The 25,520-nt window shown below is 37.3% G+C and overlaps 2 protein-coding genes across 7 annotated transcripts in view; one reads left to right on the forward strand and one right to left on the reverse strand.

Annotated features, from left to right (window-relative positions):
* CMSS1 (cms1 ribosomal small subunit homolog) overlaps positions 1-25,520 on the forward strand; it is a 384,418-nt gene that overhangs the window by 121,704 nt on the left and 237,194 nt on the right. The window lies entirely within an intron of this gene.
* Positions 1-25,520, reverse strand: part of LOC309846693 (filamin A-interacting protein 1-like) — an 88,326-nt gene that overhangs the window by 6,250 nt on the left and 56,556 nt on the right. Inside the window, exons 2-3 of the mRNA XM_082696106.1 lie at positions 20,375-20,678; positions 493-745 (exon numbers count right to left, since the gene is read on the reverse strand). Coding sequence (XP_082552232.1) covers positions 493-735 — 243 coding nt within the window. The 5' untranslated portion in view covers positions 736-745; positions 20,375-20,678. The remainder of the gene's footprint in view (positions 1-492; positions 746-20,374; positions 20,679-25,520) is intronic.

The following is a 25,520-nucleotide window of genomic DNA, read 5'->3' on the forward strand; positions in this document are numbered from 1 at the left end:
GAACCCCACATTTTTTATTGTTTGACAAGTAGATAACATGGTACCCTTTAAATGGACTGACATTTGCATTTTGGGGGGTAGGAAATAAGACTCTCTTATATGTGTAGTAACTGTTTCTTGTTTTTTATGTGAGTTAATAATGCTAGGGCAAGTTGAGTAGCCAATTTACATGGGGTATAAAAGTGCCTCTTGTTATTTAAGCCAATCTCGAAGTCATTGTTACTCAACCTGCCTGTGCACTGAATCTCATGAGCAGCACAGGCAGAGGATGTGATCTTTCACATGATGGTTGCCAGTTAAGTGTCATAATGACAGCCCTTTCAGATATGATTAATTGTCCTTTCGGTTGGCATAAGAGAATTCTGTATTTGTGTACTTTCTTTCACATACATACAGGTAGAACCATAGACAATCTATTTCCATGGCAGCATACACCCCAAATTCACAAGCAGCCTTCTCTTTGAACATGGGGATAATTCTAACCCAGCTGACCTGAAGTTCTCCTTCCAGAATGCTCAGAAGAAATAAAAGATCGTCTCTTGAGAGGTCTTCTCCATGGTGACCGACACCACCTTGTGACTTAGGACAGGAAAGAATTGCATCTGACTCATTGGTGGGGTCTTTGTCTTGCTGTCTCTGCTTCATGTCCTCAGGTCCTTGGAAATCATGGTCTTTACTATGTCTTGGAAATTGCTTTAGGGCTGAGCCCTCTGTGTCACTGCTTCTGGAACGCATTCTTTAAAGCCTGGAAAGAAGGAAAACAGTGTGTATTTCTTAATGGAAGTAGAGTTTTAATAAGGGCACCTATTACTGCTTTAACAGGTCTGCACTCTTGCTGTATTTGCTGCAGCCAAAGACTCAATCTTTCTGAAGTCTACAGCAGAGAACAGCATTAGTAGATTCATAAATCACAGTTTTATTTACACTTCTGTTTTTTTAAATAAAAATTTTAAAAAAGGTGTTCTGCTTTGACTAAGGCCACTTATGTCCATGGGTAAACAGACTATATTTGAACTTCATTCACCAAGTATTTCATGTCAGGGATTCAGGTCATACCTCTGACCAACGCCTAAGTGTTTACTTGAGTTAAGATGTACTTAACGTAATTGTAAAATGGCAAACTTGCTAATTGTTCCAAATTTCTGCAGATTCATGTTACAGTTTTTCCTTTGGAAGTTTAAAAATTTTTTGGAATGTCTTAGTCTTTGGTGCTTTAAAATAGAAACATCAGAATTACTGCTAGAAAATACTTTGGATTACTTGGTTTTGACAACAAAGTCTAATATTAAAGGAATGATGGGTTGGTCCCTGGCTGTATCCCTGACATTCTGCTAAAATTCCAGATCTGTCCTTGGATACATCAAGATTTTATAGTTAGGACACTCATCTCCAAAATAGGGACAATCCTGCCTATGGAAATAATTAAAATAAATCCATATTTAAGGTATACATTAGCTTATATCTGATTATAAAATTACCCAAATTAATTTATAATAGCAAGAAAAATTGTTTCACCTTTGAGATTTTTAACAAAAAGACAAATGTTAATTGAGCTTATAGTCTACTTCAATGATGTATATATTATTAATTTTAATCCTAAAACCTTGAAACTTTTATCATCTTAGTGAAGTGCTTTTGGATTATAATAAGATTTTTCCCCATACATTCTATAATAATATTTCTTTAAAAAAATATATCTGGGACACTTGACTGGCTCAGTCAGCAGAATGTGGGACTTGATCTTGGAGTTGTGAGTTCAAGCCCCATATTGTGTATAGAGATTATTTAAAAATTAAAAAAATATATGTATATTTTTAAAAATAGTATTTCTTTAAGGATCTGTAAAACCAAAGCATACAGAAAAGTGTGGGAAGTATAATGAGCCATTACATGCTACCACACAAATTCATCAAGTGTTAGTTTACTATATACATTAGAAAATGATTTTTTAATATAAGTATTATAGACCCAGTTGAAGCTCTGTGTTTCTCTCTTCCTTAACCTATTCTCTATGCTTCCCACCCCAAATGTAACCATCTTGAATTTGGTATGTATATTCCCTTAAGACGTTTTATACTTTTTTTTGAACGTGTATATACATACTAAGCAATATATAGTATTGCTTTGTGTACTTTCAAACCTTATGTAAATAGCATATTTTTTTGTGTGTTGCTGAAACATGCTTTTTCACTCTGTATTTTCTAGATTCTTCCTTGTTCTATTTTATTTTAGTTTATATATTTTTATTGCTATATAGTATTTCGTGAGTAGTCCACCATTTACTTACACATTTTACTGTCAGTAGTTGTTTAAATAGTTTACTTTTTTTTTCAGTATTAGAAAAAATGCTGCAATGAACATCACTATTTTTTTCCTGTGTGCATGCATTCCTCTGGAAATATTCTTTAGGAGTGGGATGTTAGAGCTGCGGAACATGTGTTCTCTCAGCATTACTAGGGATTATTGCTCCTCTAAGTGGAATACCAATTAACAGTAGGGTATCAGAGTTCTCATTGCTCCATATCTTCATCAGCAATTCCTATTTACTGAATTTACAGTTTTTCCCATTTTGATAAATGAAATGGTATCTGACTTTTTAATTTGTATCATATAATTTTTAGTGTGATGGGCATCTTTGCTTGTGTTGAAAGGCCATTTGGGTTTCTTCATATTGCTTGTTCATGATCTTTGCTCATTTTTCTTTTGTTAGTTGTCTCTCTCATAGATTTGTAGAAATTCATATTGTATATAATTACCATTTTGTTAATTATATGTTTTGCTATTATCTTTTCTGGTCTGTAGCTTGCATTTTCACTTTATTTATTGTATTTTATGGTATAGAAATTTTAAATTTTAATTTATTAAATTTATCAATTTTTAGTTTTTCTTTTCTTATAATTTGCATTAGAAACCAAAACTTGATCAGTGACAGTACAAAAGAGTGCAAAAGACCATGGACTCTAGGACCATACTGCCTAAGTTCAGATCCCTACTCCATTATTAATTTGCTGTAAAACTTTGGGCAAGTTACTTAATACCTCTGTGCTTCACTTTTCTCATCTATAACATGGGAATGATAGTAGTAGAATATTTGTAACCTAAAGCTACTGTGAAGATTACATGTCAGCACATGTCAATGTTTGCACCGTGCCTCATATAAAATTAGCACTCTAAATAAACATTACTTTTATTAATATTATTATTAACTTTTATTTTTATTCCCAAAAATTATTCAGTGAGTCTATATTACCTTTATAGTTAGGAAAAAAATTCAATGAATAAAATCTTTTTTAAAAAGTTGGGGGGGGGAATTCAAGAAGAAAAGCCAAGTTTATTTGATTATCTCTTTCATTTAATGAAATATGAGGTGTGAGTGCTGAAGGAAAAAAAAAAAAAAGATTAAAAGAATAGCTTTGTGTCTTGGTTAGGTACTCTGTTTAAGAAGTGTTTCTCACCAGGGGCACCTGAGTGGCTCAGTTAGTTAGGCATCCAACTCTTGGTTTTGACTCAGGCCATGATCCCAGGGTAGTGGGATCAAGCCCCATGTCAGGCTTCACACTTAGTGGGGAGTATGCTTGAGGATTCTCTCTCCCTCTCCTGCTGCCCCTCCCCCAACTCAAGTGCACACACTCACTTTCTCTCTCTCTCTCTCTCTCAGATAAATAAATAAATCTTTAAAAAGAGAGGGAGAGAGGGAAGTGATTCTCAACAGCCCCAGTTTGCTGGCACCACTTGAGAGCCCTGTTGGAATACTTTAGAAACCTTGAGGACTTCTGAGCCAGCCAGCTAGGCTTTGTTCATCCCTCTACCTGTACTCTACCAGTCATTTATTGAAAGTCCACTGTGTGTTATGTACTAAGGTGGTTATTTATGATGTGGCTTCCTTACTTCCCTTATTACAAATGATACACTTTTACTTGAAAGATTTCTAGAAATAGTTCCTAAAAATGGAGTTATGAGAAGTGCAATGAACTAGACAGAAGACTAATGAAAAAAGAATTCAGTCACAAATCAATTGTGGGACTTAGTCAAATCATTGATCCTCTGTGAGCCCAGTGTCCCTAGTTGTGAAGTGAGGGAAATAGGGAGGTGTCTCCCTCTCTGATTTGATATATAATAATTCTTGCCAGTGTGCCTTTCAATTGTATAGTATTATCTATAGGCTATCAATAGTATATTAAGAAGAAATGGATTTGTGGATTTTCACCTTACATAAATCCACAGAAATCTAAATGCTTTATGTGGATGTGCAGTAAACCAGGTCTGATGATTACCACCAAGAAAGAGGTTATAGTTAGAAGACAATTCTTAAGGAAATAATCCTTATTTAATTTTCAGTAATAATTTTCAGTAAATTTTCAGTAATAATTTTTCAGCTGTAATAATTTTCAGCTGTAATAATTTTCAGCTGAGAATCGTTTTTTTAAGTTTGCACAGCTAATAACTGGCAGAACTGTGATTTGAATCCATGTACCCTGGCTCCAGAAACTGTACTAAAAATCATGCCATAATGCCATATGCTGTACTGCCAAAGACACACAGTTACAGACACCTTGTCCAGAATGAATATAGACACCCTATCTGAAACATGCTTATAACCTTGCTAAGTGATTACAGTATAGGTGAACAGTGATCTGTAATAGTAGTTATCACAGATTTTTCTCTATATAGTCGAAGAGGAATTCATTTATTTGAGAAAAGCAAAGCATAGAGAAGTATATTTTTTGTGTAGGGATGGAAAGTTGAAGATCTGTGGGAGATATGACTATGGAAAACCCCATTATATGTATTTTTATGTATACATAAATAATGTTTATATACTAGCATATTAATATATGCTATGTATCTTATGAAAACATGTATATAATATACAATATGAAAACATTCAAAAATGAAAAATATTAATTAAAAAATAATATATCTAATTATTTTTTCCTACTCTATGGGATTATCTTGAACATTCTAGGAAGACCCTTTCTCTATCCTGTAGGAATAATGGTAGGTTCTTAATACAGATATATTTAATACAGATAACTATTGTGCTAACTTCAACAGCACATATACTAAAAAATTGATAAAATAGATCATTATTAAGTGCTACTTTATTTATAGATATATTCACACTTGAAGGACAGGACCACCCATATCTTCTGTCTCATATTATTGATTTCCATTTAGGTCTCCCATAGAGTATCTGACTTGATGCTTCATATATAGTGGGTATTTCACAAGATGACTAGTTTCTTCTTCTGCTTTGTGGCCTACCTCAAAACTTAGGTAATGGCTAAATGATAAGTTAAAAATTCTGTGGTTCATTCTGCAACTCACGTCATCTTGCAGCTCAGCTGGGCCTCAATGTTCTAAGATGGGCTTATTCACATTTCTGTCTGTCAGCTAGCTGGGCTAATAGACCTCAGCTGGGTCGTCTTATCTCTGCTCCATATGGGCTCTCAGCCTCTGGTAGGCTAGACAAGGCTTCCCCACATGGTGGTCTCAGAGCATCATACCAAAAGTACAAGAGCTGAATTTTTAAGACCTTATTTTTGTTGTCAAGAGAACGTCACAAGGCCAACCCCCATTCAAGAACTAGAGTCAGAGATTTCACCTCTTGATGGTTGGAGCTGCAAGGTCACATTGCAGAGGAACAGGGTTGGAAAGAGTTAACTATAGCCATTTTATTTTTAAACTGTAGGTCTACCACACTTACAGATTCAGGTTTCTATGAAAATTGAATAAATGTTTAGTGTTTTGTTTTGTTGTTGTTTTAAAGTAGGCTCCACATTGCATGGAGCTTGACATGGGCTTGAATTCACAACCCTGATATCAAGACCTGAGCTTGAGATCAAGAGTCTAAAGCTTAGGGCACCTGGGTGGCTCAGTGGGTTAAACCTCTGCCTTCAGCTCAGGTCATGATCTCAGGGTCCTGGGATCGAGCTCCACATCAGGCTCTCTGCTCAGCGGGGAGCCTGCTTCCCCCTCTCTCTCTGCCTGTGTCTCTGCCTCCTTGTGATCTCTCTCTCTGTCAAATAAATAAATAAAATCTTAAAAAAAAAAAAAAAAGAGTCTAAAGCTTAACCAACTGAGCCACCCAGATGCCCCTAAATGTTTAGTTGAAAAGGGGTAAAATATATTTTGGTTTTACTTCTTTTAGTTTATTGGAAGTTTAAGGTTTTGTTGAGGGTTTTAATGATTTCTATGATGCATTCCTGTGCTTTCTCTTACCCACATATTCATATGTAGAACAGTAGCCCTTTTTTATTAAAATATTTTATTTATTTGAAAGAGAGTGTGTATGAGCATGAGCGGGGGTGGGGGGGCAGAGGGTAAGGCACAAGCAGACTCCCTGCTGAGCAAGGAGCCCAGGGCTTAATCCCAGGACCCTGAGATCATGACCTGAGCCCAAACCACTTAACCTACTGAGCCACCCAGGTGCCCCAACAGTAGCCTATTGATAAGAATCAACTTGTGTTCTGCTGCTAATCAATAAGGATTCCTCTGGATTAATTTTATCCAAGGTTTGCCTTCCAGAATTCCAAGATAATGCAAGCTTCTATTTAGAAGAATAGTTTAATAAGCATTTCTCATAAGTCCCCTTTGAGTTAAAGGCAAGCCAAGCTGTTGCAGAAAACTTGAATGAAACTCTATATACATCACAGCTTCCCTTGCCTCATTTTAAAAAGGTGGGTTTGGTGAAATCTTCCAAGAAACCACAAGTGCTCTGGCAATGATGATATTTGTAAGTGATAAAAAGGAATGACCTAAAATATGTTGATACTTTGCTTATTCTTTTTTAAAGTGATTAGAGTTTTTCGAAGACTGCTAATCCTCTTTGGGGGCTGGGATTGGTGGCATCAACATTCTTGATGACATGCACATTGGATTTGTGAACAGATCCATCGTGTGCAGACTTCTGGTCTACTGAGGTGTTATATGTCTCTGCATGTTTACAGTGGTGGAGTTTCCTTGCCCTTGTGCCAACAACCACAAAATGATCAGTAATGAGAAGTAATTAAGTATGGAGAGGAAGAAAACAAAGACGTGAATTTCATGATACTTCATGCTTTGTATTATCAGTGACTTCATTGTTTCTCTTGGCAAAATTTTAATGCATCTGTGTTTGGCCCAGGGGTGTGTACTGAGGAAAAGAAAAATTTTGTAATAGCAACAGTGGGTTGGGATTTTCAGGTTAACCCTCCCCCCCCCAAAAAAAAGAATGGAAAGTTGCTTTAATTTATACCAAATAATGATGCCTTGCTCTTTTCTTTCATAAAGTGCTAGCAGTAATATTAAGTCTAGTGGTTTTTGAAAGAGAAATCTGGCTTAGTTGTGAGTTTAACACAACCCAGTGCATTATCTATAACTAACATAGCCATCGAATGGCAGCCCTCAGAAGTGTAAGAAGTTGATAGACTGGGATTCAGGAAACCTGGCTTCTGATCTCAGCTCTGCCAGGCTGTGGGTTGTCACTTTTCAAATGAGGATATTCAGCTAGGTCAGTCCTAAAAGATCATTCAGGATGGAACAAGGACCAGGGCTTCTTTCCCTTGACTTCTGTCTTGTTCCACACCCCCTAACAAATCCCCTGACAGTAGGATTCAGGCTTGAGACTAGATGATCTCTGAGGTCCTGGGGCTTCCCACTTTAGAATTCTGTAATTCTCTGTTGTCTTGTATCTATGGATACAAATGCAGTTCATTTGGCCCTGAGAAGCAGATTCTGTTTTGTTTTCCTATGTGGTGACCTCGGTCAGTTTTTCTTGGGTTTAAGCTGGTTGAAATCATGGTGGATCTTTGGTATGGATGTGTCCATGCAGGAGAAGAACAAGTAAAGAATTTGAAGCTATTTACTTAATTTAGTTAAGGAAGTAGCCAAATGTAAATAGTGGCCTATTCAACCTCTAATACATACAAACTTCAAGCCAACTCTTTATTATAAAAGTTAAATTTTCTTAATCATTCTTTACTAATTTTATATATCAAAAATTGCTTACTGTACATAATTGGGTACTATTAAGACATAATTTTATTCTCCATGTACCTGTTTATTTTCCTCTTTGAATGTTGGAAAAGAGGATATTTTACTTGTATAAAGGAACCTGGAAAAGTCTCAGTGAAAGAAATTGGTTTTGGTTTTGTTTACTTATTAATGATACTGAATGAGCTGATCAAAACTCCAAGTTAGGGAAAGAAAATAATAGTAATAGCAATAGCTTACATTTATTCAGTACTTACTAAATATAGGCCTGTTCTAAATGCTTTACTTTTATTAACTCATTTAGTCTTCAAAAAACTGTTATTCATCCTTATTTTACAGAGGCTTAAAACTGTTAATAATTTGTTGAAGCTCATACTGCTAAAAAGTGGCACATCCTAACGTGGGCAGCCTGGATCCAAAGTATCCAGTAAATTGCTATGCTCTATCTATTTAGGATCTTACATAGTTAAGAAAAAATACTCATCCAACATTAAGTTATTCACAAACATTTATGAAGTACCCACTATACAGGTATTGTGCTAGGTGATTTGTTCTAGCTTATTTTTATACCTGAGTGTGGCATAGGCATAGCATAATAGAAGGAATCTGAGATTGTGGAATTTACATAGATCTGGACTTAAATCACAACTCCAATATGTTAGCGCTGTGGCCTTCGATCACACGTGGTTAGTAAACCTCCCCAAGCCTTCAAGTATAAAATGGAAGTAAGGGTACCTGTTATGATAGATTTATTAGTCATGCTTTGTGAGCAAAGGCCCTCTGTTTATGTCTGTATCCCTAGCGCCCAACAGATTTGGACATCAGCAGGCTTTCAGTGAACGATTGAATCATGCAGTCAGCAGAGCTGATTGGCTCTTAGTAGGAACTGCTTAATTGTAAAGCTGATTCATCTGGCTAAAAAGTTAGAAAAACAGTTTCAGGTGTACCCCATTTTACTGCTCTTCACTTATTGTGTTTTGCAGGTACTGCACTTTATACAGGTTGAAGGTTTGTGGCACCTATGCTGAAAAAGTGTTTTGGCACCATTTTTCCAATAGCATTTAATCACTTTATGTCTCATGGCCACATTTTGGTAATTCTTGCAGTATTTCAGGCCTTTTCATAACTGTTTTGTTATTATGGTGATCTGTGGTCAGTGCTTTTTAACATTAATATGGTAATTATTTGGGGGCAGCACTAACCACACCCACTTAAGATGAACTCAGTCAGTGTATGTTGTGTGTGTCCTGACTGCACCACCAAACAGCCATTTTTCTGTCTCTCTGTTCTCAAGTCTCCCTATTCTCTAATGCACAGTATTGAAATTAATCCAATTAGTAACCCTATAATGGCTTCTGAGTGTTCAAGTGAAAGGAAGTGTTGCACATACCTCTATAGAATGATTAAGCTTAGTGAGGAATGTTGCAAGCTGAAAGGCTGACCTCTGTGCCAAACAGTCAAGTTGTGAATGCAAAAGGAAAGTTCCTGAAGGAAATTTAAAGTGCCACTCCAGTGAATACATAAATTGGTAGGAAAGCAAAACAGCCTTATTACTGGTATGGAGAAAGTTTTAGTGGTCTAGATAGAAGATCACACCAGCCAAAACCTTCCCATGAGTCAAAACCTAATCCAGAAAAAGGCCCTAACTTGTTTTAATTATATAAAGACAGAGAGAGGTAAGGAAGCTGCAGAAGAAAAGTTGGAAGTTGGTAGATGTTGGTTCATGAGGTTTAAGGAAAGAAGCCATCTCCATAATATAAAAGTGCCAAGTGAAGCAACAAGTTGTCCAGACCTAGCTAAGATCACTAATGAAGGTGGCTACACTAAACAATAGATTTCCAGTGGAGATGAAACAGCCTCCTATTGGAAGAAGATGCTATCTAGGACCTTCATTGCAAGGGAGAAGAAATCAATGCCTGGCTTTAAAACTTCAAAGAACAAGCCGACTGTCTTTAAGGGCTACTGCAGCTGGTGATGTTAAGTTGAAACTGGTGCTTATTTACCATTCCAAAAATTCCTGGGGCCCCTAAGAATTATACTATAAATGGAATAAGAAAGCCTGGATGATAGCACATCTGTTGACAACATGGTTTACTGAATATTTTAAGCCCACTCTTGAGACCTCCCACTTATAAGGAGAGATTCCTTTCAAAACATGACTGTTCATTGACACTGCACCTGGTTGCCCAAGAACTCTGATGGAAATGTGCAATGAGATGATTGTTGTTTTCATGCCTGCTAACACAGCACCCATTCTGCAGCCCATGAATCGAGTAATTTTTTTTAAAGATTAATTTATTTTTGAGAAAGTGCAAGCAGGGGAGGCGTAGAGGGAGAGAGAGAGAGAGAAGCAGGCTTCCTGCTGAGTAGGGAGTCCAACGTTGGGCTCCATCCCAGGACCCTGAGTTCATGGCCTGAGCCAAAATCAAGAGTCAGATGTGAGCCACGCAGGTGCTCCTGATCAAGGAGTGATTTTGACTTTCAAGTCTTATTATTTTTTTTTTTAAGATTTTATTTTATTTATTTGACAGAGAGAGATCACAAGTAGGCAGAGAGGTAGGCAGAGAGAGAGGTGGAAGCAGGCTCCCCGCTGAGCAGAGAGCACAATGCGGGGCTCGATCCCAGGACCCTGGGATCATGACCTGAGCCGAAGGCAGAGGCTTTAACCCACTGAGCCACCCAGGTGCCCCTCAAGTCTTATTATTTAAGAGAGAGATTTTATAAGGCTACTGCTGCCCTTTTTAGTGATTCCACTGATGAATATGGGCAAAGTACATTGAAAACCTTCTGGGAAGGATTCACCATTTTAGATACCAAGAACATTCATGGTTGATGAAAAGAGGATATCAACATTAATAAGAGTTCGAAGAAATCAGTTACAACCCTCATGGATGACTTTGAGAGGTTTGAGACTTTAGTAGAGGAAGCAACCAAAGATGTGGTAGAAATAGCAAGTAGAATTAGAAATGGCATCTGAAGATGTGACTGAATTGCTATAAGCTCATGATAAAACTTGGACTGCTGATGAGTTGCATCTTATGGATGAGCAAAGAAAGTGCTTTCTGGAGATAAAATCTACCCTGGTGAAGATGCTGTGAAGACTGTTGAAATGACAACAAATGATTTAGAATATTTCATAAGTTTATTTGATAAAGCAGCAGGGTTTGAAAGTTTTGACTCCAATTTTGAAAGAAGTTCTATGGGTAAATGCTGTCAAACAACATCACTTGCTAGAGAGAAATCCTTCGTAAAAGGAAGAGTCCAGGGGCGCCTGAATGGCTCAGTCATTAAGCATCAGCCTTTGGCTTAGGTTAGGATCCTAGGGTCCTGGGATGGAGCAGGGAGCCTGCTTCTCCCTCTCCCACTCCCCCTGCTGGTGTTCCCCCTCTGTCCGTCTCTCTCTCTCAAATAAATAAATAAAATCTTAAAAAAAAAAAAAGTCCATTGACACGGCAGACTTCACTGTTGTATTATTATTATTTTTTAAAGATTTTATTTATTTGACAGAGAGAAATCACAGGCAGGCAGAGAGAGAGGGGAAATAGCCTCTCCACTGAGCAGAGGGCGTAATTCAGGACTCAATCCCAGAACTCTGAGATCATGACCTGAGCTGGAGGCAGAGGCTTAACCCACTGAGCCACACAGGCGCCCCCATTGTTGTATTATGTTAAGAAATTGCCATAGCAATCCCAGCTTTCAGAAACCACCATCCTGGTCAGTCAGCAGCCATCAACATTGAGGCAAGACCTTCCACCCACAAAAAGATTACAACTCACTAAAAGCTCAGATGATGGATAGCCTTTATTAGCAACAAATAGTTTTTTAATTAAGGTATATACATTGTTTTTTTTAGACATACTGCTACTATACACTTAATAGACTGTAGTATAATATAACCTAATTTTTTGTAAACTGGAACACCAGAAAATTTATTTGACTCACTTAATTGCAATATTCCCTTTTTTGGGGTGGTCTGTTACTGAACCTGCCATGTCTCTGAGGTATGCTTGTACTGAGAAACTAGTAAGAAATAGCTCATATGTATAGACCACTTATCACAGGCCAAGTGCTGTTTTAAGTGCTTTGTATTATCTTATTTACTCTTAATGAGTTTTAGCTTGAACTAAATACTCTTAAGAGAAGGCTTGATAAGGACTGCCTGGCTGGCTCCATTGTTAAGCATCAACCTTCAGCTCAGGTCATAATCCCAGAGTCCTGGGGTTGAGCCCCATGTCCGGCTCTCTGCTCAATGGGAAGCCTGCTTCTTCCTCTCCAACTCTCCCCGCTGTGTTCCCTCTCTTCCTGTAGCTCTCTCTGTCAAATAAATAAATAAAGTCTTAAAAGAAAGAAAGAAAAAGCTTGGAAAGGTAAGGGTGAAGAATCTCATAGAAGATATCATAGACAAATGATTATCAGTATCAAGGTAGTACTGGTGCCTATACAAAGTTCAGAGAGTATGTGTGTGTGCACACACTGTGGAGAAGTGACTCTAGGTCCCCAAGACTTGCCAGAAATTTCCAGTTAATGTCACTGAATTTTGCAAATGTTTCATCATAGATACCCCAACCTTAGGCTTTCCTTACCCTCATCTCCCCACATACACACATAAAATAAACTGAGGATCCACTATATGCTTTCTTTTCATTTGACAGCACATTTGACAATCATTAGTTCTGATTTTATGTATGTGACATTTTATATAAAGCAGTATCATTTAAATTTGATTCAGTAGGAAATTTGAGGGTTGATTTACTCTGATTACAGGATGGCTACATAATGCAGAGTGAGTCTGTGCTAACTGTAGGATGCTCATCTCAGTGATCCAGGGCCTAAAATTTGAATGTGTTTAACATCCCATACTTTGCTTAATTTAGGGAATATGCTGTCTACTACGTTTACATTTCCATTTGGATTTCCCCATCTTTCTGCATGGAACTATTCAGCTATAACTTAGTTCCCTCAAAGGGGAATGGAAAGAGATGTAGTAAGATTATGGGGTTCTCAGCAGAGCTGGTTGAGCCCTTAATATTAACTGTCTCATGGTAAATGTGATTCATCTATGAAAATACTGGCTATAAATAGATGTTAATAGTGCCCAGTTGCAAAACAGCCAGGTTATGCTAGCATGGCCACATTAGGGAAAAAAATCTTGTTGAGTATTTTATTTGGTTTCTCTTAAAATAAAAAATAAAAAAATAAAAAATTTCTTTCCTTTTATTGCCCTAGCCACCCACGTTTGAAGACACTAAATTCAGCCAACTGCATTAAAGCTATCTGATGGCTAAAAAAAGACACATTGAAAACCAGATAACCTAATTTAGCATTAGCCCCTTTTGGTTTTTTTTTCTTCCATTTTCAGTTAAAATCATTCAAACATTTCCATAATGGTATTTTTCCTTGTAGGGAGAGTATGGACAATGCTTCAGAGAGGGGAATGGAAGTTGGTTGTGGGGGGAGGGGGTGATTCAGGCCATATTCCCAACAATTCTGTGTCCTCATAGAAAGTCAAAGTCACAGAAAGGGAAGAATCAAATATAAGGTTTAGAAGGCAGTATAGTAGTCATCTCATCCATCCCCCACGGTACGCTGCAATCAGTGTTTTCTTTTATAACCTGCTCAGTTGTTATGTGGCTCCAAGTGTCAGAAAGTACTTCCTTGTGAGCTTAAATCCAACTCCCAGGAACTTCCTGCATTTATCCTGCTTCTGCCTCCAGAGGTAAATCAAACAAGACTATTCCTTGTGCCACGCCATTAGACCTTCAGTGGGAAGGGCTCTATTCTTTTTCCCAAATGAAACCTGGTCAGCTTCTTCAGTGACTTCTCAAACGAAGTTGTCTCATCTCTGTCACCCAACACATGGTCTCACACACACATTTTGAGTATACCCAGTTAGACCTACCTACTCTTCATTAGGCCAGGTTGTTTCTTAAAGAAATACATGAAGTAGTTGGGCATAATTTCCCATATATTAAACAGAACTAAAGCAGTGAATTGGTGAGTGTATATATTTACGGAAGATCTCAGTAGTTCTTCTGATGTTGGATTTCAATTTGAATAAAGTATAGATCCAGAAATTTGATAGTAGACATTTAACGAAGACTTACTCCAGTTTAGCTTACCAGGTGAGTGCTTATAATAATACTTTTGTGTGTGCATTGTTTGATACATCAGTAGATAGGTAATTGTCCTGTTTTGCAGTATAAGGAATATGAAATTCAGAAAGCTTAAATAACTTTGGCTAATAAACCTTGGACCAGAGATGATGAAAACTTAGGTGTTCTGACACCTCTTTCTCTCCAGGCTCATGCTAGATTAATCAAAGCTCACACTTGTTGTTGTTGTTGTTGTTGTCGTCGTTGTTGTTATAAGCTTGTTCTTTGGTTGTTTGTCCACTAAATAAGTGGGTAGTCAGAGAACTGCTACACTGTAGATACAGAATAAACAGCCTGCCAATGAGGTCTAATAGAGCAGACTTACATCATGGCTTTTCTTAGCTGTGTGTTCTGAAGAAAGGACAAAAAGAAATATAAAAATCTCAGAGTATAAATAGTTCATTTATCCAAATTTTCCATTACAAATCAGTGGCTCTTTAAAGATTCTTTTCTCATTTAAGGTTGACACAGGGCTGGGAAAGTTTTCCAGACCTTGGTGGAATAGAACAGAAAAAGAAAATTATTTAAATATACTCCATATTAGCTTTAAATACATTTCTGAATGCCACACTCACAGCACTAGGTCAGAGCTCTTGAAAATCATCTGATTCTTTTAACAGTTTTCAAACTACATCATATTTCATATTTTTTCCAATTCTGCTCTCTGGTTTTTCTTAGAAGTACAGTGATAATTGAGCCAGTCATTTAACCTTTCTATCCTCTTTGAATTTTTGTCCCTTTGGCTCTCAGAACCAGTTTTGTCAGATCTCTTTATTCTGCAGAGGCCCAGGGAGGTTAACTGATGTGCCCATGGTCATAGCCAGCACCAGAATCCAGATCTTGCCTACAGCTCTGTTTATGTTTCCGCAGCAACAATGCTTTTCGGAAACCAATTCCTGTTTCTATTAGCTCTCATAAGAATCCTAAAAGATACAAATGCATCTTTCAGAGTACACGAAGTCTCCCACAAATTTTATTTTTTCCAACCTCTTCCTTAACCTGCTAGTGACTGTAGGCCTGAGACTACCTTTAGGCCTTATCTTGGCTAGCCCAACCCAGCATAATAAAGAGCTCAGAGGTGAACAAGAGTTTCAGAGATCAAGAGTGCACATCTACAGATTTTAACATGACTTCTTTCCTTTCTATTCTTATATCTAAGGACCTGTGACTAGAATAGAGAGATTGTTATAGAGAAAATGTTGCAATTGCTGAAGTCCCTGAGCTGTACTCAATCTTGTAGCCATTTTACTTCCCCTTTCCCAGCATTTCCCTGTGTTCAGTTTATCTTCCTATAATTGGAGAAAGGTTTAACTCCTTGCCTCCTGGGCATGTAAGTGTAGTCTAACACATTTATAATTTCTCTTATTAGAGGAAAAGTAGGAAACTGACTTTTGTAAAACTCTATTTCTCTGCCAAATGATATGATTCATACTTTCTGTTCTTTACCTCTCTTTAAAAATAGAATTATTCTCCTTGTTTTATAGATAAACTGCAGTGTTGAGAAGCTCACAGCTTAGTGTGGTAAAAATACAGGTTCAAGATTAAGTACAGAATTCCAGTAAATACTATAAATCATGTCCAGTATATAAAGTGTTTTGAGAGCATTTGAGAGGAAATGACTACTCTGCCAAAGGGACTTAGTGAAAGCACCTCAGAGGGAAGTTGGACCTTAGAGGGTAAGAGTGTCCAAGTCATATGTACAGACTGAAGATAGATGAAAAACACCGTATGTGGTGAATATCAAATCATCCTTATGGCTGAAGCCAAGGAGGTGTTCATTAGTGATAGGTGAGGATAGAAGGTGAACCATGGGCATGTGTAAGGCTGTTAACAAGCCCGTTCATAATAAGGAAGATGAAACAATGAAGTATCCAACAAATAATAGAGAATAATTAAATAAATTCATGGAATATACAGTACTGACCATTTAGGCCGCCAGCAAAAGTCAAGTTTTCAAAGAATATTTAATAATATGGGAAAATATTTTCAATGTATAATAAGTTAAAAAAAATTTTTTTTGGAAAAAGAGACCTATATATTCAGTCACACTGCTTTCACATTTTGGAGACTTTTTTTCAGAAGAGAGATAAAATAAGTGAGACGAAGCCATGAAAATCATTAACAAGGCAATAGAAGGTTACCTTAGCAGTAGCTGATGTGATTATCCCTGGGGTATGAGGAAAGAAGATCAATGAAATTTGAATGTGGACTATGTATTAGATGATGTTAAGAGATGGTGTTAAGAAGTTACTGTTAATTTTATAATGTGCCGATGGCATTGTGTTTATATGAGAGAATGTCTTTTTTATTTTTCCAGATACCTAATGAAGTATCTAAGTGTGAAATGACATGATATCCTGAGCTTTACTTTTAAGTACTCTAGGAAAAACAAAAGCAGGGATAAAGTAAAATAAATATGACAATGTATTGCAGACTGTTGAAGATGGCGGAGGGGTACATGGCTTTATTATATTCTCCTTCCTACTTTTTATTTGGAAATGTTCATAATAAAAGACTTAAAGCATCAGGGACACATAGTATTGGATGCATAAACATTTCAAGAAATGGTTCTTTTTAGAAAGAAGAAAATATTGCAAGGTGAAGAGAGAAAGAAAGCAAGCAAGCAAGCAGGCAGGCATCAAGGATTGTGTGTCAGACACAAGGAAGACAAAGAACCTAAAAAGTGAGCTATATCCCAAGAGCTGAAAAAATTATTTCAAAAAGGAGAAAGTTGCTGTGACCTCATTTTAACAGCATAGACATTGGTCAGAACAGTTTCAGAACTTCACTTTTATAGTTTTTTATTTTGAAATATCCCTCATCCATGGCAAATTCTGGTCTGTTGAAACTGAATTTGACTTCTGACAATGGGGAAAGTTTTTGAAACCAAATCCAATGAATCAATTTAGAGTAGGGTCAGCTAATACTTTTTTTGGTCAGAGAACCAATTGTGACCTTAAAAAAATGGGTTTAGCTTTTGTATGTGGTCTTTGAAAGGGTTTTGAAGACCTTTCCAGTATATGTCAGCCATGATACTCTTTCAGAATAAGCTTTATAAAGGAAAACCTTTGACAAAATGACATGTTTGAATTTATACCTTAGGGCTCTTTTTTTTTTTAATTTTTAGTATTCCATCTACTCTATTTATAAATCAAATCTTTGGTATCCTAGAATTTTTGGTTGTTTTTTAGAATCCCAATATAAGCAGAAAAGTAGAAAATAACATGGTGTGTGGCAGGAGAAGGAGCACAGTCTTTGGGGCCAGCAGTGGCACTGCCTCCATTTCTACGTGCTGTCCAGTTCGACGCCAGTTACTTCATTTCTTTAGGACTCTGCTTTGCAGTGTTATTGGGACAATTCAAGGTTGTGTGTGTCAGGTACTATGCCCAGTGCCTGGCATATGACAGGAATCTAAAACTCATCGTGGTAGAGATACAGTGATACAATTTTAATCTCTTGGTTCATCAGACATGCCTTCCCTCTTGCGATGAGATAAATAAGTAATGGATTTTAGCATCATGAGGAGAGTATATTACTCAGCCTTACCTTGCTGAACAGGGGTAGTTCTTTTAGTCAGTGCTAAACTGGTATTTTCAAAGAGTGAGTAATTTTGTGCCTTGCCAAGGTGAAGAGTGGCAACCTGAAGAAACTGGTTTTGGCCAGGAACTGGTGCCTGTTATTTAGCAGAGCAGCAATGGGGAATTGAGATCCTGGCAGTTTAGAGAGACTTAACATAAACTGACTGGCTTCTTGGTCCTAACTGACCATAACTGTCCACACAAGATGATGAAAGAGCAATGATTCAAAAAGGTATGCTTACCCATGAACTCATTAGCTGCCTCTTCCACCAACCATGACTTTTAAAATCGTTTCTAACATAGCATTACACAGCAGCAACACAAAACTTACTCTTACTGGTCAGGCACTGTTCTAAGGCACTATACTCATTTTCCCTTTTTTGCATGCACAATCAGGCAGATACTATTAATCAGTGCTTTATGGGAGAGTTTAAAGAGGTTAAGACAATCTGCTTCAGACCATAGAACTGGTAAGTGACACAGAAGGAGTTCCAGTTGGCTTCAGAGCCTACCCAGTCTCTGCAAGCCTACGTTCTATTGCCTGAATTCTTTATCATTTGGAATAATGCTCTGTGTAAAGATGGGAGACACATCTGGGCACCTGGGTGGCTCAGTAAGTTAAGTGTCTGCCTTTGGCTTGAGTCATGACATCAGGGTTCTGGGATCGAGCCCCACATAGGGCTCCCTGCTCAGCAGGGAGTCTGCCTCTCCCTTTCTATCTGCCTTTCCCCCAGCTCATGCTCTCTCTTGCTCTCTCTCAAATAAAATAAATAAAATCTTAAAAAAAAAAAAGGGGGGGGGAGACACATCTCTTCAGTGTTCATGGCACAGTTTTGACTATGTCAGCAAAATTGAAGATGTCCATGCTCTTTCACCAGAAATCTGCATCATGACATGGTGATAGGACAGGAGAACATGGCACCACCAGGGAGAAAGAAATAATGTCTGGGCTTGGTCTGAGAGGAGGGCACAGTGTGAGTTAAGGTCATGCTCCTTTGCTGCTCTCCATTATTCAGCTTATTCTAGGTGGTAGGAAGTTGTTAATAAGGCTGGAGGTCTGCTTAAGTCAAAAAGCATGAAGGAGCATCAGGAAGCCTCAAGAAAACCACATCCAGCCACACTTGCTCTAGGTAGTGTGGCTTTGGCTAGACTCTGTAAGTTTGGATCAAACGGCTTTCAGGATTCTGACTGACACCAGGGCTCTCCTCATGTCCTCTGTCCTTTCTGAAGCCTCTAGGGCCATTATCTGTATGAAGGAGTGCTTTTCCGTGCTCTTTATTTAGTACAGAGCCCTCTTTCCAGCTCTGTTGAATAGATCTGGACTTGAGATGCTTAGAGTCCATGGGAATGGGTAGCTTGAACTTGGAGATTTTACCCACCATTTGTGGTTCCATATAGCCCTTTGTTAGAAAGTGCCCAAGGCATCCAAGAGTGCATGTTGACCAAAGAGGTTGGCTGCTGCTAGGAGTTCTAAGTAAATAAATGGATGTCAGAAGAGTAAAACTAAGGGAGAGAAACAAAGCTTCATTACCCTCCCTTGAGCATGTTGCTTTGGATGTTTTGGTAATGATTGTGAAGCATTTACTCACAGACTAAACTAAGCTCTTTGTGTTCTTTGCATGGGGGAGACCTTGCCAAGTCAATTTCAGCATGCAAAGCCCAGACAATTATTCTTTTGGCATTTAGGGGCCACCCCTGTTTTCTTTGGGGTTGAGGGCAGGCAGACTGTTGACACAGGAAAGCTTTATAAGGAAAGAGAAGGCAACTTTATCCCACACTTTTTAGAAAAGTATCCCCTCTCCTCCATATCAGGGTTCTCATGTCCCTACTTCCTATGCTAAACCTCTGTCACAGAGCCAACAGAAGAAACCCCTAGGCTCAGAAGTGCCACACAAACTTCGGTGCCCACAGAGTGTGACTCATTCATAGCTATTTTTTCTTCTGCTTAGCACCTCACCATGAAATTGTGTATTTCTTTTATAAATGTGTGATAGTTGTATTTTGAGTGATAACCTTGGAAAGATAAAGTTCTTGAGACTGTGGTCTTGGTTCATTATGTATTATATGCTTTGCAGTAATGGTTCTCAACATGTAAACCTGGAACCCCTGGGAGCTTTCAAAATTGTCAAAGGGTTATTCCAATCTGTATTTCAGAAGCATTCATATTGTGTTTCCAGAATAGCTATAGATACTACTGTGATTGATGGCATACAAGCCATTTAAATAATTTCTGAATTTGTTGTAGGCTTTCTTGGTTCTCTCTTTTTTCAGTCTGTCAGTAGGAAAAGCTACAAGTACTGTGAATGGGGAATTAGGAAACTTTTTGTTATGGAAAAGGAATTCTCATCCTGGAAAGGATGGATAAACAGTGTTCAAAGATCTTTGTTATAGCAGCTAAATGTGGGGCTCCTGTTTTTTTGTTATTGAACAAACATATTTAAAAGTGATATGATTTCCCTGATCCACATCGTTTCATGCTTGGATCAGAACTCCGTGTTAGTTGTAGTTGGAGCTGAGGAGTGAGCTGAAGGCATTTGGCCTTACAGATTGTTGATCTTAAAAATTAAAGGGTGCATTTTTATTTTCATTTATTTATTTATTTATTTTTTGGTGTCATAAGAGACTTCATGTATCCACCCTACTGTCTTTGGTACAAGTTACTGTACATACCATAATTACTTTCAGGTGACAAACAATTGCAGTTTTGCCTTAGTGGTGGCTACATGCTGAGGCCTGCATCCAGGGTGTTCTTTTTTTGACCTTCAGTAGAGACTGCTGCTTCCAGCACATTGGCTACAGTTTTTAAATAGCAGTTTGCTGACTCTATAATATAAAGCATCAAATTGCCAAGTGCAGGCACTTTCTCCGTTGGAGAGTGCAGCACATTCATTGCACAGGTGCTAACACTTGCCTGCCTTCTGCTATGAGTGCTTTATTATTGTTGTTTTCTTCTTCCTTTTCTGTCAACATTTACCTTCAAATAAAAAAAAAATTTTAAGTAATACATATGTGTGAAGCACTGAAAATAGGGAAGCAAACATAAAGAATAAAAAAATTTATCCTTAATCCAACCATGCTAAGACTCCTACTTTTCATCTTTTTTCTATAACTTCCTATAGGCATTTTTCTTTTCTGTGCCTTTTATAATGTGCATGTTGTTTTGGGAACATTATCCATTGTCACTATTCTTCCATGTGACAATTTCTAAAAGCTGCATAGTACTTCATTGTATGACGGTGCTATTATTCATGTAATCATTCTCCTATTACTGAATATTTTAATCATCACCTTCCTTCCCTTCTCCCTCCACTTTCGCCTTAGAGCCCTGTAGATCTAGAAGGGATTCAGAGCTAACAAAGAACCTTGACCTCCTACCTCGACTCTAACTGGTCTAAACCCCTGAGAACTGGCCTTGGCTCAGAAAAATATCTATTTGTTATTTTAAAGTCATGATTTTGGCCTCTGCAGGATTTAATCACAGTTCATAATTGCTATTCTATCTTCTCTCTGAATTCTTTCCTCTTTACCAAATTAAAAATATGAAAACTGTTTGGAACACTTTTTAAAAGGTAAAAATTTTCGCAGTATCTATAAATCAAACCATCATGCTGTATGTCTTAAAATTATATAGTCATGTATGTCAATTATTTCTCAATAACACAGAAAAAAAGGAAGTAAAAATTAAATACAGAAATCCCAAGAGGGGTGGCTAGTCGATTAAGCATCCAGCTCTTGATTTCAGCTCAGGTCATGATCTTAATGTCATGAGATCAAGCCCCATGTTGGGCTCCCTGCTCAGCCAGGAATCTGCTCCAGATTCTCTCTCTCACCCTCTTCTTCTGCCCCTCCCCTGCCTCTCTTTCTAAAAGAAATAAATAAATCTTTTAAAAAGAAAAAGGAAGAAATCATGAGACTACTTGAGTATACCACTGTACCATCTATTTAAGCCCTGAAAGTTGAGAATTTGAAAATGAAATTGAAATTGGAATATGTATCCAAGTAATTTAACAGTGAAAGGACATTTATTTTCACAAATGTTTTTCTTTTCATGGAAGAGACTGTTATTATATTTACAGATTACTTCATTGTGTAGACTTTAATTCAAAAGATGAGAATCAGACTGGGGGAATATATTTCAGACAAAAGTAAAAGCAAAGCTGTGTAGACATTGGTAGTGGTAAGATAAGAATATTTTTTTTTCCTTTTAAGGCAATAGCATTCTGTTTCTGGTCTCTAGAGTGACTATGTCATCATGTTAATATTCTTTTGTTATCAAGAGACAGACTTTGTGTGTAAAACATGGTTACCAAGCAATGTATGAAAAGTTAAATTGTTACATGGATTAGGATGTCCAGAGAAGAACCAAATTGGTCTAGAAAACCATCTAAGAATCATAAAACATCTTCAGAGTTGGAAGAGGTTGGAGATGGTTTTGCCTGGCTCTTCCCAGCAGACACTGGGATGAAACACCTTCTCTGTATAGCCTCCCTGACTAGCACACATCTGCTCTATGAGTGCTCATTTTTTTGTAGCTGTATGGTCTTAACTTGGCCAGTTCTTTTAAGATGTGGCCCGAATTCCTTTGCCATTTTATTTCCCAGGTTGCTGTTATTAGGGGAATGATACCTGATAATAAATTGTGGTAGATAAATTTCAAAGACTTGGGAGGAACATTTTCTAAATATGAAGCAAGGAAACACCCCCTGCAACCCTCCACCCAACTGAGTAAATGACCAGAGAGATTTATCATCAGGGTACAACTGAACAAAATTTTACTATTGTAAGCTTCTGGTTCTACAATTGCTGAGGCTAGGCCTACAAAGAAACCTTAACCTGTTTCTCCAAACTCTGTTTTGATGTATTAGTACTATTCTGTTTGTTTTTAATAAGATAACTTTAAATAAGACCTTCCATATTGCTTACTGGCTTCTTGCTTAATTATTTAAATAACCTTTAGATTTATCCTTCATTTTTTTTTTTTCCTAAATGCTTAGTTGTATAGCACGATTTGGTTCTTCATTTGGGGAAGGCAGTAATCCATGACTATATTTTTACCTATAATATTACCTTACATCAATGCCTTTTAGCAGTTGAAAGAAAGAAAAATAAACACTAGCAACCTTGGGCTCTTTCTGGGAGCACTAAGATAGCTGTATGTTTTACTAAAAGGTACAAAGGAGTACATGGTGCTTAAGTTAGTATTTCCTAATCAAAAAGGTATAATAACACACTTAAAAGTTGATTAGTGTTACTCAGTACATTGATAGTGGCTCTTTAAGCCATTCTATAGCTAAGGTATAATTTTTATTTTTTAATTCTTCTGAGTTCTGAGAATCAGAGTGAGACTGATTTCATCTGTAGAAATAATTGCTTCCTTTGATAATCTAATCTAATCTAATCTCACCCTCCAAACCAGTCATAGTGATTACCAATGACATACGGTAGCATCTGGGTGTGCACTATACACCATCTTGGGAAGAGAGGGAGATGTCATGCTGACTTCTGTTGTTGTTTTTATGTATAAGTGATCTTGAATATTTCATTAAATATTATCTGGAATTACTTTTTATTCCATAATCAAAGGTATGACTCTACCTTTGGCTTACGTATTTTTGTGACCTGCTTTAGAAGATTGGGGTTAAGATCATTTTAAGGTATTAGTCATTGAGTAATTAGGTTAGAGAATAAAAGTCCTTGAGGTTTACAAAGCACTATAAGCCAATAAGGGGAGACCTACTATATTGCAGATAAGACTTTTTCTACCTATACTTCCTTATCTATATCTTCTATTGCTGATTACCTTGGTTTCCCTGTTTCATAATGTACATCAGAAATGGACTATATTATTAGAAAGGGAAGAAAACAGTATTAGAGTTTCTGGTAGATTTTAGAAGCTTTAACATCATCTTACTGAATTCTCATGACAACTCTATGATAGACATCTGATTGTCCTTATTTTTACAAATGGGAAAACTAGAACTCAAAAAAGTTAAGTAACTTGCCCAAGGTCACACAGTTAAGTGGCTGAACCTTTGGTTACATGTCTTGTTCTTGGGACTTTGTCACTTCTCTTTATTACCTCCTGTTTTCACTAGTCTCCCCAGGTACGTTCCCTTGCCTTTCGGCTACAAAATGCTATTCATCAAATAGTATAATTAAAGCTGAAAATGTTACTGTTCTCAACCAGAAACAGCCTATGGCTGTGTAAATATCCCTATCCAACACAATCCCTGATATCACCACTCCAGACAGAAAGAGGGATGGAAGCAGCCCATATAATTCTCTTTATATGTGTTTAATAAAAGCTACTTGGAAAATTCTTTCTGTTTTTTGCTTTGAATTTATTTATTATTTTTCCCAGGGTTTTTTTGAGATATAATTCACTTATATTAGTTTAAGATGTATAAGTAAATTCTTTATTATCTTGTTTTCCTTTTTTTATTATTTTATTTTTTTCTCATTGAATAGAATGATGAACTTTTAGGTGAATATTCAGAATAAAGCCTTGTTTGGGTCAGAATTTTAAAAGGAAAGAAAAAAAAACTGATCATGAAGAGAGTAGTGCCCCAAGGTGGAAGGATGTCACCCAAGGATTACTAAGTTTAACTTTGCCCTTAGAATAAATAAAAACTTGTTAATAGAACTTTCAAGGCCCTTGAAAGGGCTTGGTCTGGCTCACAATTTCACATCAACCCACTCCCTTCTTCACTCTTTCTGCTTTAAATATGCTGGCCTGCTTTTAGTAGCTTATACCTGCCACTATGCCTCCTGCCCCTGGACCTTTGCCTGTGTTGTGCTCTTTGCCTGCACCTCTTTCCTCTGCCCTTTCTTTGGGTAACTGCTCCTGCTCAGCTCTCACCCTCAGCTCTAGAGACACTTCTTTGAGAAGTCCTCCCTGACCTTTTTAACTAAGCTACAATCCCGTTATACACTCTAGTGGCACGATGATGTCTTTCTTACACCACTTACAGCAGCGATTTTACATACATCTGTATTATCTAAAGAACTTCAGCCTCTTCCTCTGGACTGTTAATACCACAAGTGCAGTACGTGCTTTGTTCACCATTAACTTTCTTGTACTTTGTACATAGCATGTAATTCTTTTGAATGAATCAATCAATCAATTAAACAATCGTTGAATTTGTCTCATCATCAAACGGCCAGATTTTGTTTTATCCTAGTCTCCACGGCAAAATTCACATGGACTTAACCTAGCAGAGTTCATATATTTACAAAGCTGCTGGCTATTAGACATTCAATGGATATAATGGATATAATGTTGGATATAATGACATTCAGTGACTGATTGGACCAAGAGGTGCCTTTAGGTCAGAAGCCAGCACGCTTTTTCTGGAAAGGGCCAGACAGGACATTTTTTAGGCTTTGTGGGCCATTCAGTTTCTTTCACAACTACTCAGTCTGTCTTGCCAGAAAGCAGCCATAGAGCAATGCACAAATGAGTGGCCGTGACTGTGTTCCAATAAAACTTTATTAACCAAAATAGCCATATTTTGCTGACCCCTGCCTTAGATGTTGTTATGAAACATTTATGAGGGAGCCTATGAATAAGTTGATCAGAAAGAGTATTTCCCCACCCCTTTCTGTGAAATTTGTTTACAGAGTCATTATTCCAAAGGGATATGTATAATGGTGCATAAGACCTGGATCAACTCTGAAGCTGTTTAATAGAAATTGAATAGAAGAGATAGATGGGGCACAGATACCACCAGAGGCTGTGAGAGCTGTGATATTACATAGACCACAATCTCCTGTAGATGTGATTTCTTCATTAATTTAATAAGGAGAATAAGGAGCA

This window comes from Mustela nivalis, assembly GCF_964662115.1.
Source record: "Mustela nivalis genome assembly, chromosome: 1".
Classification (NCBI taxonomy): Eukaryota; Metazoa; Chordata; class Mammalia; order Carnivora; family Mustelidae; genus Mustela; species Mustela nivalis.